Consider the following 12,587-nt stretch of genomic DNA (forward strand, 5'->3'; position numbering starts at 1 on the left):
GCACCGAATGGCAGTGAGTTTCCTATTGTTGGTTTTAAATTTTCTTTCTTTAACAAGTCTAATGTCCTTCTCCAAGGTCTGCTCCCTCCAGTCCAAATGACTGGAGATGAAGTCTCCCTCCCATCCTCCCATCTGAAGAGCATCAGTGGCTGCACTTGCTCCGGACCAATGTGTTCATCCAATACCTGTACCGGAGCCGAATATTGCAAGCTAGCGCTCCATGTGGGACAGTGTTCATTATAGAGCCAAATGTAAAGTGGACTCCATTCGGTTGATTTTTAAAATACCATCTTTCCTGAAGCTCAGTTTTCTGACAACAAAAATAAGAACTTGGGAAAGGTAGTTGCGCTCGCTCTAAGTAGGACACCTCTTTCCCCATTTGTTTTTAACTGGTGTGATAGAGAGCCTTCCCTGAGTGCACTGGAAAGGTTCTTGTTAGCTTCCTCTTAGTCAAGTAAGGTCAAACAGGGACGTTCTGTAGTAGCTCTAGATAGGTAATGTAAAAGACTCAAAGTGAGGTCCAATCCACTGTCATCGAGTAGAGTCTGACTGACAGCAGTCCTTTACACGATCTCTGAGACTCACACTCATTACGTGAACAGTCTGTTTTATCAGCTACAGAGCAGCTGGTGGCTTCGAAATCCCAACCTGTGGTTAGCTGCCCAAAGCTTATCCCATAAACCTGGGTAGTTTCCCATATGTTTGTGTTTAAAAAAAAAAAAAAAAGCAGGAGGAGTAGGAGGATTCTCGGAAGGGTAAACCAGGCTTTGAGTCAGTGTTAGCTCTCTAGGAACATGTGAACATGTGCACGTTGTACCAGACGGAGGGCAGATCTGCTTGCATCCCTCTCTGGCTTGCAAATGTTCCAGGGGTCCCCCTTGTTTAGGTTTCATGGTCTCTGGTCCCTGCTGACTTCTCTTTTTCTCAGACCATTCTTCCTTAAGTTCCCTGGAAAGAACACGAGAACCTCGCTGTGCTCCAGCCTGGCCCTGGCTCACTCTGCACCCTCTGGCTGGGAAGCTCTGCCTGCCATTGTCTGACTCACCTTTCAAAGCTTAAAATCAATTGTTGTCAAGTCAACCCCAACTCCTGGCGCAGGGTTTTCCCACACAGTTTTCAATGGCTGCTTTTTTTTTTTTTTAACCAAATAAATCATCACATCTTTCTTTTGAGGTACCTCTGGGCGAGTTTGAACCGCTAATCTTTTGGTTAGCAGTCAACAGAATTAACCATTTGTACCACCAAGGGACTCCTTTTAAGACCTCAATGGACTTTATTTTCTCAAGTCTCCCTTGATGCCTGGGTCTCCTCCCGTAATGGTGGACTGATGGCTCTCCCTTCTGCTCCTTCACTGTGCTTTGCTCTTACTGTTTAAGAAGGCCAGCCTAACGTTTTCATAGGACTTTATTTACATGGCAGCCTTACTTATTTGGCTATTAGCCCAGGTCCTTGCAAATGGCAATTAGAGATGATATCCAATTTATGTGAAATCCCCAGGCCTAAACACTGCCTGGCACGTAGGTATGTGTGCTTCTTGATTCAATTTAAATTGCAGTGAAGATGGTACCTGTAAGATAAACAAAAAGCACTAGAAAAGAAGTGCTTTTGTGTCTTGTGGTTCTTCAGTTCCTACATTCTACTTTCTGCCTGCAGACTGACCACAGTGCCTCCTAGTCGGATGGCAGCAAGCCCCAGAAGAGCATTAAAGAGTGTAGTGTCTTTAAGGGAGGACGGCAAAGGCAAGAAGGCAGGTGTCGAGAGGACACTCTGCAGGAAGGTGCTCATACTGGAAGGGATCTTTGCACAGTTTCCAGGAGAGTGAAGTACAGAGTGAGTCAGGCGACATGAAAGAGGCATTATGGGAGCAGCAAAGTAGAGAAGAAACTCAAGGCCAGCCGAATGGAATCAACCCTGAGGCATGGGATGATGAATTGAACGTCACTAAGAGTAAACCATCATCCAACAAGCACTGATTGAGTCGCTCCCCTTGGCTTGGCACTGTGCCGTAACTTCAGGTCAGTGGCGATAATAAGGCTCTGAGCAGCTTGGTCCTCAGCAGCAGCTCACCTCTCTTCAATTGGAGGTGGCTGTCATAGTGCCCCCTGGTGCGTTCTAATTCTGGAGCTGGCCACTCTCCCCCCACACTCTTGTCAATGTGTCATACTGTGGAATCTCCCATGCTGCTATGATGGTGGAGGCTGTCACCACTTCCAGATGAAACCACACTCGGAAGAAAGGCTTGGTTATCTATTTACGAAAATCAGCCAATGGCATCCCCACGGATCACAACAGAAGTCCAATACAGTGGGAAAAGAGGTTGGAAGGCACTGAACAAGAAGAAAACACAGTGACTGAACAATGGACTCACGCCAACCAATGATTCTGAAGATGATGTACAATCAGGTGATGGATTGTTCTGTTGTGCAGGAGGTGGACATAGACTCAGCGCCAACTCCATGACAACTAACCACAATAACCCAGTCCCTGCTGCCGATCGAGAGCAAAAGATCTCTGGAAATGGTGATGAGGAACATGTATCTTTTTTAAAAGCCTCAGAACATCCGCATGAGTATTTCTGATTAAGAGGCACGGTTGAATTGGAAATGGAGCACAAAGACAAATAAATTTGACTGGAAAAGTGATGTCAACATGTGCTGTGTAAAAAGAAGAAATCTCAAGAAAAGAGGTAGAGAACATGGGATAGAAAGTTACCTTCTAAAGGCACACCTCCTAAAGTGAGTGAGTGAGTTAGACATAGGGATCAATAAGGTTACAGCTAATGCTTTCAATAGAATTGACTGGCAATTTTCTACCATCCTGTCATCCCCCTGTTGGTATCTCAGACAAATGACCCTGCCATTTATCCTTCCTCCCAAAGCATCTCTGTTCAAAATAGGCGATGTCATATACCTCACCTTATACAGTGGAGGATGAGATACCCGGTTGTTGTTATTGGGTGGCATGGAGCTGGTCCTTGCTAAGAACAGCCCTACCTCTTTACCGCAGAGCAACCACTGTCCCTTTCGATGCTGGCCTCACTAGTGTTGTGAAGTTGGAATGTCTTGTTATGGCCGCCGCGTCCATCCATCTCATTGGGGTCTTTCTCTTGTTGTTGTTGACCCTCTACTTTATCAAGGAGTTCGGGTGGTGCGGTGGATGACATATTGGACTGCTAACTGCAAGGTCAGCCGTTCAAAGCCACAAGCACCTTGGGAAAACGATGAGCCTTCCTGCTCCTATAAAGATTTATAGCCTCTGAAATCCACAGGGCCGATTATACTCTGTCTTATAGGATCACTATGAGTTGAACGCACCGAATGGCAGTGAGTTTCCTATTGTTGGTTTTAAATTTTCTTTCTTTAACAAGTCTAATGTCCTTCTCCAAGGTCTGCTCCCTCCAGTCCAAATGACTGGAGATGAAGTCTCCCTCCCATCCTCCCATCTGAAGAGCATCAGTGGCTGCACTTGCTCCGGACCAATGTGTTCATCCAATACCTGTACCGGAGCCGAATATTGCAAGCTAGCGCTCCATGTGGGACAGTGTTCATTATAGAGCCAAATGTAAAGTGGACTCCATTCGGTTGATTTTTAAAATACCATCTTTCCTGAAGCTCAGTTTTCTGACAACAAAAATAAGAACTTGGGAAAGGTAGTTGCGCTCGCTCTAAGTAGGACACCTCTTTCCCCATTTGTTTTTAACTGGTGTGATAGAGAGCCTTCCCTGAGTGCACTGGAAAGGTTCTTGTTAGCTTCCTCTTAGTCAAGTAAGGTCAAACAGGGACGTTCTGTAGTAGCTCTAGATAGGTAATGTAAAAGACTCAAAGTGAGGTCCAATCCACTGTCATCGAGTAGAGTCTGACTGACAGCAGTCCTTTACACGATCTCTGAGACTCACACTCATTACGTGAACAGTCTGTTTTATCAGCTACAGAGCAGCTGGTGGCTTCGAAATCCCAACCTGTGGTTAGCTGCCCAAAGCTTATCCCATAACGCCACCAGCTCTTCTTAAAACAAGGCCCACTTGCTTAAGAAAATCGGTCCAGTTTTTCAGTTGTGCCCATTCATCTGCAGGTTTTCCTCTGCAACTGCATAAACGACAGTCGAGCTGTTTGGGTTGGTTGTCTTCCATTGAGAGTCCTGGAATATGGAGCAACCATAAACCAAAGCTGGATTGTTTATGGTGCTCTGAGAGAGTCCTTGCTTCAAATTCCTACCTATGCCAGTATCCCAGTATCCGACCTGTAGATGAGAAATTGTGAGAGGTCGGCGGGGAAGGTGTACTTGCAGCAGCTCCTGTAATTGTCACTGGAAATAACTTGGTTGGGAAGGGCTGTGTGTCATAAAACTTCTAGAAAATGTGCATTATCTTTCTGAAAACTCTTCTCGCACTTTCAGAAACTCTCTGGATAATGTCAAAACTTGAGTTTTACGTTCCCCGAGAAAATAAATTGCTCTGACTTGGCTATCCCATCACCCTGACTCTCTCTGACCCAGCCCGTTTTGGTGCACTCCCACCTCCCGTCCTCTCTCGATTTCCCTGAGCTTGCTCTATTTTTTTCTATCTCTACTCTTGCGCTCATTTGCCTCAAGCAGATCAAACTAGCCCTTCCAATATCTCCAGGAGGTTTTTCTTTGTGCGTGTAATTGTATCTATGTGAATATTGATGTGGTTACTTGAAACACTCCTGTCGGTCACAGCTCAATAGCCAGTGTGGGTCTATTAAGAGTTGATTTTTAGACGTTTCTCAATAACTGAGCAATCTTACAGATACTCTGGGAGCCTTACTAATTTATAATTTTCCTCTCTAGGAAAATGAAGCTTCTTTGTTTTATTTGTCGTTCACTGACGCAGCAGGTGGTCCTTTGACGCTGTTTCGTAGGAAGCCAATGAGCCCCAGAGTATTTGGGGAACGTTGGCTGTTTGTTATTCCCTTGTCAAAATGCACATCTGACTGGAAGTAAACAAATGTAGCCATTTCTCCAGGTCACGTGCCGTCTCTTCCTCTTTTTCAGCCACTCAGTGTAAGCACGGTGCTGTGTACGACACTTGTGGCCCAGGATGCATCAAGACCTGTGACAACTGGAATGAGATCGGGCCATGCAATAAGCCATGCATCGCAGGGTGCCACTGCCCAGCAAACTTGGTCCTTCACAAGGGGAGGTGCATCAAACCAGTCCTTTGTCCCCAGCGGTGACCTCTGTTCCGGTTCATGAGACTTTGAAATCTGCTGTCCTGGACAGACACTGAAGGGGAAGAGCCAAGGAAGGACTGCAGTATTTGTGCGTTAACTCTGCAAAGGGCACGCAACCAGAATATATATGTGTACATATATATAGATATATACAAAAACATTTCATCATTTATATAAGCTATAGGTGGATTATTATATGTATATTTTTTGCTATAAGGCATTGTATGGTTCCTAAGATCCTAATCTGTAAGCCATTGGATAAATTGTACAAATAAACCAGGTGTTTTTAATTTAATAAGGTCGCATGCAAACATATTGGATGGCTTTGACACCGCATACATTTGCCATTTGTTTAAGGATGTTTCCTAAGACGTCTAAATTGCCTGCCGGAATTCATTTCAGCTTTGAGTCAGGATTTTCAGTTGAATGAGAAGTGCGGTTCTCTGGAGGAGGGCAAATTTATCAAGGGGCTTTTCATGTTTCTAAAGAATGGAATGTGTGCCTGAGAGATGGCTGGTGATTGGTGACAGGCCCTAATGCTGCATGCAAGGCGAAGGAGAGGCTGCTAGACTTTATTGGGTCATGGTCTGATATTATTTCCCCAACTGATTGGCTAGTGGCCAAGAAATACAGAGTTGTCACTAGGGCATAACCACAGAATCAAGTGATTGCTTGCCATCTCTGCATCGTTCTGAGTCTCCTAATTATATATGTGTGCTTGATGGATGTGGTCACTTAGGTGTCCTGCATGGGGATTAAGGCATGTCTGGACGCCATGCTAATTTGATTGAGCATGGGCAGATATCTAGAGACATTTTTTTGCACAGGAGATGAAGAAATCCCCGCTGTTGGGCATCTCACAGCAGGCTAAGATGAGCACCTCCAGTGAGTTGCTGAATGTCATTTCCATTCTGCGTCGTCGTCGATTCCACAGATGAAGTGAGAGGCTTTCACCTTTTCTAAAAGGTTCTAAGTCCAACGTTATTTGGAAACTGTTAATCTGTCATAATTGCTGGGAAAAGCCTTTAATGACCAGTTGATTTACCATCAATCCAAACAAAGAGTGGTCCACACATTTGCTCTCATTCATCAATAGGTAATTTCTAGTCGCCGTGCGATTTACCTGACTTTTGTTTTTAATTGACTATGTGAAAGCAAACGCCCCCATGTCTGAAAATAAAATGTCCTGCATTGAACTAATAAAGGTCCTAAGATGTAAAACAATACATTTGTTTCCTTTAAGAGATATTGTGTTACCCTTGATAAATAAGTGATAACAACTTCAGGTAAGTCAAATGATAAATAGCATGCTATTTTTTTTAATGGGTTTATTTAGAGGGAGTTTAAATACCCTACAATACTTCATTGTTATAAAGTCTTATTAATAGATGGCATCCAAACCTAAAATATTTTGACAGTCAACACATTACCACTGCTTGAAGGCATTTGTGTTTCTTTTAAATATGCTCATGACAGTGACAAGATGCATCTGTATTGTTTCCGCCGGCACACCTCTCATGACGTGAGGAAAAGGAGTCAGGTAGAATGTTCAGTAGTGATGGGCTGTAGACAGGTATGTCCGTTTTGTATGTCAGTTGTAACTCTCCAAGTGTCTGGGGCTCAAGCGGCCAGGGTAATGTTTCAGTGCTGCACTTGGGAAAACAACCTTGATTTTGGAGACTGGGGTTTTAGGTCTGAGCTGTGATCTTGTCCTTAACCATCTAGGTCTGAGGTGTGATCTTGTTCAGATCACTTAACCACTTGGGGCTGTGCTTTGCTCGTCGGTGACAGAAAAAGACTATATAATGTAATGAGCAGAGTTGACAATCCAGAGACCTGGACACCCGACACTGGCCAACTGTTGATCTTGGGCAGCAATCTGTAAACACTTCCCCACTTGTCGGCTCACTGCTTCCTCCTAGTATCCTGAAAGGAGGAGTAAGCACGCCAGCTGATCCCTTCTGGTTCGTTTCTTCTGAGGAACGAATGGCTTTCTGAAGACTTGCTTTAAATCCTCCCCAGGTCCTTTTGGATTTGAATTTGTGAAAAGGGGATTAGTTTTAGAGATGCCGTGGATGGTTATTTGATGTTCATAATCCCTCCATAGACGGAACATCCTACCCAAGAAGGCTAGACAGTCTCCTTTAGACAGCCTTTTCCCCAACACCTTCTATCGTGGTCAGCCATGGTGGCTAGATGCTGAAGGCTCTTCTGCATAAACAGATCTCATCACTCTGGGTGTATTCATTACCACTGTGTGTAACATACCTTATTCAGTGTTTAGCTTGACCCTATGTACATCTTTACTCATCCCTCGTCCTAGGGGAATGAGAAAGCAGAAGGTTATTTACCTGCCTGAGCCCAAGAGGCAGCTGGCCGATGGAAGAGAGTGGAAATATCAGCTGAATAGCCTGTGAATTTTATTTTTAGTCCTAAGAGGTAGCTCAGCAATGACTCTGTGTATTGGCTGTAACGGAGATTGACCAAGTGAGAGGTGATAACGGTCCTGCTCTATTTACATGGGATAGTTTGAGTGGTTCCTCAATGCCAAATCCATGCAGAATTAACACTTTTAGAATGAAAATGGTCATCTCCACTTAATACATGTAGTCTTGTTAGAAATTAAGGTTTGTTTTGTGATACCTATATATACTGTTTCTCCAGTGGCCACCAAGCCTGTTTAGCTCAAAGCAACACCCCCTACGTTGCAGAATAAAATCACACTCCATGGCATTTTCATGACCATTTGGAAGTTGACTGCCAAATTGTTATAGATTATATAAAATCATAGACATATGTGCATAAATATATATGAATTAAATATATGTGTGTACATATGATCAAAATTTGAGATAATATTGCTCTCGCTAAGTATCCAAGTTCCCCTTAGCCGATGCTATGAGCTATGACTATTGAATCTGAAGAAGAACAAACATCTCTGATAAAGAACAAGTCTAGTTTGGATGTTCGCCACATGGTTGCTAATCAGTAAGTTAAGTTCTCTCCCCTCTCTGTGTGAAAATAGGGATGTTTTAAAGTCCTGACCTAGTAAAGAAAAGGAAGTTGAATCTTTGGCATTGAAAACAGGCCTTGCTGTTGAAACTGGCACATTACAAATCACCAGTTGTCCTGGTCATGGGTCTCACCCTTGTTCCCTCAGGGAGGGCCTGGTGAGCATCTGGCCATCAGCTGGAAGGAGGGCACTTCCCAGTGGGAATGAGAATGGCTAGTGTGGGGGGGGGGACTCTATCCTCAGCTTCCATTAAACACAAACAAGCTATTTTGACTGGAAGACTCTGATATGAAGAAACCTTTCTGACAAAAAAAATGTATAGAGAATAATGTAGATGTCCATTTCACGTTATCCTAATTCAGAAAAATAGCTTGACAGATATTCAATATAGTTTCCTTGAATAAATTAAACTCAGGGATCAACATCAAGTTTCAGGGTAAGAGCAGCCATTGGTGGAAGAGGCTTCTCTTGCTGACTTCCTGTTCACTTGCTTCTTTTTGTGTCACATTCATCTGGGTCTGACAAGTGTTAAGGGAGGGAGCTGGAAAGCTCTTGGTGTGGGAGAAAGAGACTGCCTTTGGGGACAGACGCCAAGATATTTTAATTAGCTATCTCCTACACACAGAACCCTTGAGAACAAGCAAAAATAGTCTTTTATTCTAAATCCTGAAGTACGAGCCGATTCAGAACCAAGGGTCTTCATTCTGACAAATGACACTTCTCAAGTTGCCAAGGATGAATACACCGGAAGACGAAATGGAGGCTGGGGATAACAGTGTACCCGAACTAAGACCCCAGTCATCTGAAAGGGGACCCTTCTGGTTGTGATAAGGGGTTTAATTTGACTGAATGACAAAAGCGTGCATAAGGCCCACTTCTACTGGGGTTCTCTTTGAGCCAGACAGTTTTGGAAAGACTTAGGGGGAGAAGGATGTGCCATTTATATTTAGAGATCTCAAGCATGAATTTAATGATGAGTCTTGAAGGTGATTAGGAGGGAGTCTGGCTGAAAGAGTGGGGAAGATATTCCCGTAGAGGGTGTATATATAGCTGTGCCAGAAACTGGAAGGGGGGTTGCAGAGGTAAGGCGGGTTGGGGACTGGGTAAAACAGTGCCAAGTGAGAGATGCAACTAGGGAGAAGTGTGAAGCACAGGGGACCATAGGAGGCTTCTTAGTCATGCTAAGGAGCCTGGACAGGACTTCCCAACTCTTTCCATGTCATGTTGTGCTTAGGAACTAGCACATACCTGGATACTGGGGTCAACAGACAGAACTGCTTAGAGATCACATCTGGAGACATACCAGTCCATATCCCAGTGGTGGGAGAGGACATTTCACTCAAAGCACTCCAGTGGATTTTGGCAGCCAGGGCAGATGCTCCCCTCCAGGGCTGTGGATCCAGCCGTGGGAGAGTACGAAGTGATGTGGCCAGACTTTTATCTCTGAGAGACCACCAGTGAAAACAGGGCTTTCTATGATTTAGAAAAAAAAAAAAAAGGTGGGATTTCCCCAAGATGGTGCAGGTGAGAGACAAAGAGTCTTGGAACCAGGAAGTAGGAGGTAAAATAGGGAGAAAGTGTGACAGACTGCATGGTAGAAAAGCAGGCTTCTGACTCGACTAATGGGTGGTGGTTGCGGCACCAGTTCACATACCAGAAGGGAACTAGACCTAAGGGGTACCTGTTGCGAATCATATGGCATTTGTTTCCATTGAACAGACATTCAGAGCATGAAGATCCACACATGGCCCTTCAGACCAGCCACAGCCCAAAGTGAAAGATGTGTAGTCAGCCATGGGTGCACCCATCTGGCCATGGGGTATGCCCACCACTGCCCTTGAGTCCAGTCCAACCCACAGCAACCCTATTGAGGGTCCCCAAGGCTGTTGATCAATAGAGGAGCATATAGTCTCGTCTTTCTCCTGAGGAATGGCTGGTGGGTTTGCACCAGCAACCTTGGGTGTACCAGGCCAAGGCTTACCCAAATATCACCCTCAGGGCTCCACAGGACACTAACAAAACCAGTCGTGGTGGAGTGGATTCCAGCCCATGACAATCCCTTGAGTATCCAAGTAGAACTGTGCTCTGTGGAATTTTTGGTGGTTGGTTTTCCAGAAGTCAGTGGTCAAGGCCTTTCTATCAAAGTGCCTTTGTGCAAATTTAAACCCCATACTGTTCAGTTAGCAGCTGAGTTGGTTAACCCTTTGTTCTCCCCAGGACACTCAGTTTGGGGGACGCTCAGCTCGGTGGCAAAGCTGGCTCGTCTGAGATCATGATTCCTGAGATGAGTTGCAGTCGACTGGCTTTATCTCAGTAAAAGGAAGCAGAGGTGAGTCATTTAGGGTGTGTGCATGCATGCACATGTGTGGACAGGAGAGTGCGGTAGGTCATTCAAAGCATGTAGAACTACATGGAAACGGTCTGGGACAAACCATTGTGAATACTCAGGGAGCAGTGGGCTTTTGTACTGGTGGGGGTGCCTGGATCCACAACACTTTTTCATGGTATGAGAATCCAGCTCAGCTACTCTGGGGAGTCCTGGCAAGCCTCCTTTGATTTCTATTGGAGGAAGAGGTATGGGGGCTGAGCACGTTTGGACATTTTGTGACAAGCCCTCCTTTTGCCTGCACTTACCCCTCCTGTGTCTCCGTTGCCTTTTTGGGTATCTGAAGAGGGAAAGAAGAGGCTTCGACTGAGACTACCCAACCCTCTCTGCCCTCTAAGGTTACACTGTATTGTGAGACGGCATCTCTTGGACATTCTAGATATTAGTCACAGCCCCTGAGCGTTACAATGGGTTAATATCAACAGCTAACCACAAAGCTGGGGATCAAATAAGCAGAGGGATAGCTAGCTAGTTACTTCTGACCAGTCAGCCAGCATCAACCCAAGGTGCACAGTTCCACGATGACACACGTGAGGCCGCCATGCGGCAGGACAGACTCAAAGGCCACCAGTTGGGTGTTGGTTGCTTTATCAGCACTGGTCCAAGGTCAATACACTTAACCACTGCTCTGGTTGCCTTGCTTGGTGGTGAGCTACTGGCAGGAGTGGGGAGTGATGAGGGTGCAAACAGCTGGGTCTACTGATGTCACCAGCTCTGGAAACACTTCTGGGTAAAAGGCCTGGATCCACAGCTTACCTCAGGGCCCTGGCTGAAATGATTCTGTCATGTTTTAGCCACCTTGTGTTGTAACCCAGCTCATCCTTAAAAAAAAACAACAGTGACACAAATGGCTTCTCTTGCTCCCTCCAACAGGAACTTGGCTGACTAGGTATTTCCTCCGTGGGGTTCTTCCAGCAGTGAAATTGTGGACTTTCTGAAATGTTTGTGGTGATGAAAAAGTTTCACTCTGGCTCCGAGAGTATAAATACCATTAGTTATATTGTCATTTCCACAGTGTTCCTACATGTAATTTAAAGAATCGGATCCTGAACAGCCCCTTCTGACTCGGGTGATTAAGCAGGCATTAAGGGAAGTAACAGGGAGGCCAGTGGCTGGCTGGTTTCCTGCCCGGCTCTCAGCAGGCTGAGTTATGAGCCTGTGATGTGCTCTGCTCCTGCCTGATTGCTTGCACACGTCCATAGAGAAGGAGATTCAAAGTCTCCTTTTCACTCACGATCAATCCCCATATCCTGCTTGAAAACAGCCAGAGCGGTGGGCTCTGCCTCGCTAGCCCTGCTGGCTGCCTTCATCTGTTCACCAAACGAACTGGTCGTGCTAACAAATTGAAATGGGGAGAGGCAGAGAGGCTTAGAAGACAGGTTCAGCCGCAGCCTCCACCACTTGAAACAGAGCCCTGGACCACAAGAGGCCGGTGGGCCGGGGGCTCACTCACACGTAAACACCTTCTCCCCTCTGTTTCAGGGAAGGGTATCTGGGAGCCATATATTTTCAGAGAGCAGCTGCACCTTTCATTTCCTTCATGGGTCCAGATGACTGTCTTAATTCTGTGCTTCCCTGAATGCATGGGGGAGAATATTTTTCCAATTGTGGGGTGTGGGGGGGTAGCTGACTAGGCCACTTCACTCCAAGTTCCTGCCAGATGAATTTAGACACCCCCCCCCCCCAAGTATTGGCTTGTCTGTTGAATTCACCAGCCTTTCCTAAGCATGATCACATGGTGAGTTGTATCTTTCTTTGCTTTGGCCTAGACTGGCACTACAACATGGTTGGGATGCTTTGGTTGAAGGAGATCAGCTAGAGAAGGAGGTTTGCAAGCACCCAGAGGAAGCTCAGGAGAAAGAGCCAGTGATCCGTTCCCGGAAAGTCAGCATCACAGACCGCCCTATGGAGCAGTCTACCCTGACACACAGGCTCACCGTGAGTTGATTCGGACTTAAAGACACTTAAGTAGAACTGGAAAATACTGTTGAGGTAG

General features: G+C 45.5%; 1 protein-coding gene across 1 annotated transcript in view; it reads left to right on the top strand.

Moving 5' to 3' along the window:
• Positions 1–6,416, top strand: part of BMPER (BMP binding endothelial regulator) — a 290,926-nt gene extending 284,510 nt beyond the window's left edge. Inside the window, exon 15 of the mRNA XM_004702768.2 lies at positions 5,014–6,416. Within this exon, the coding sequence (XP_004702825.1) occupies positions 5,014–5,195 (182 nt within the window). The 3' untranslated portion in view covers positions 5,196–6,416. The remainder of the gene's footprint in view (positions 1–5,013) is intronic.
• Positions 6,417–12,587: the final 6,171 nt, after the last annotated feature.

The sequence above is a fragment of the Echinops telfairi genome, unplaced genomic scaffold (genome assembly GCF_000313985.2).
Source record: "Echinops telfairi isolate 266 unplaced genomic scaffold, ASM31398v2 ScPeMD7_23;HRSCAF=83, whole genome shotgun sequence".
Taxonomy (NCBI): Eukaryota; Metazoa; Chordata; class Mammalia; order Afrosoricida; family Tenrecidae; genus Echinops; species Echinops telfairi.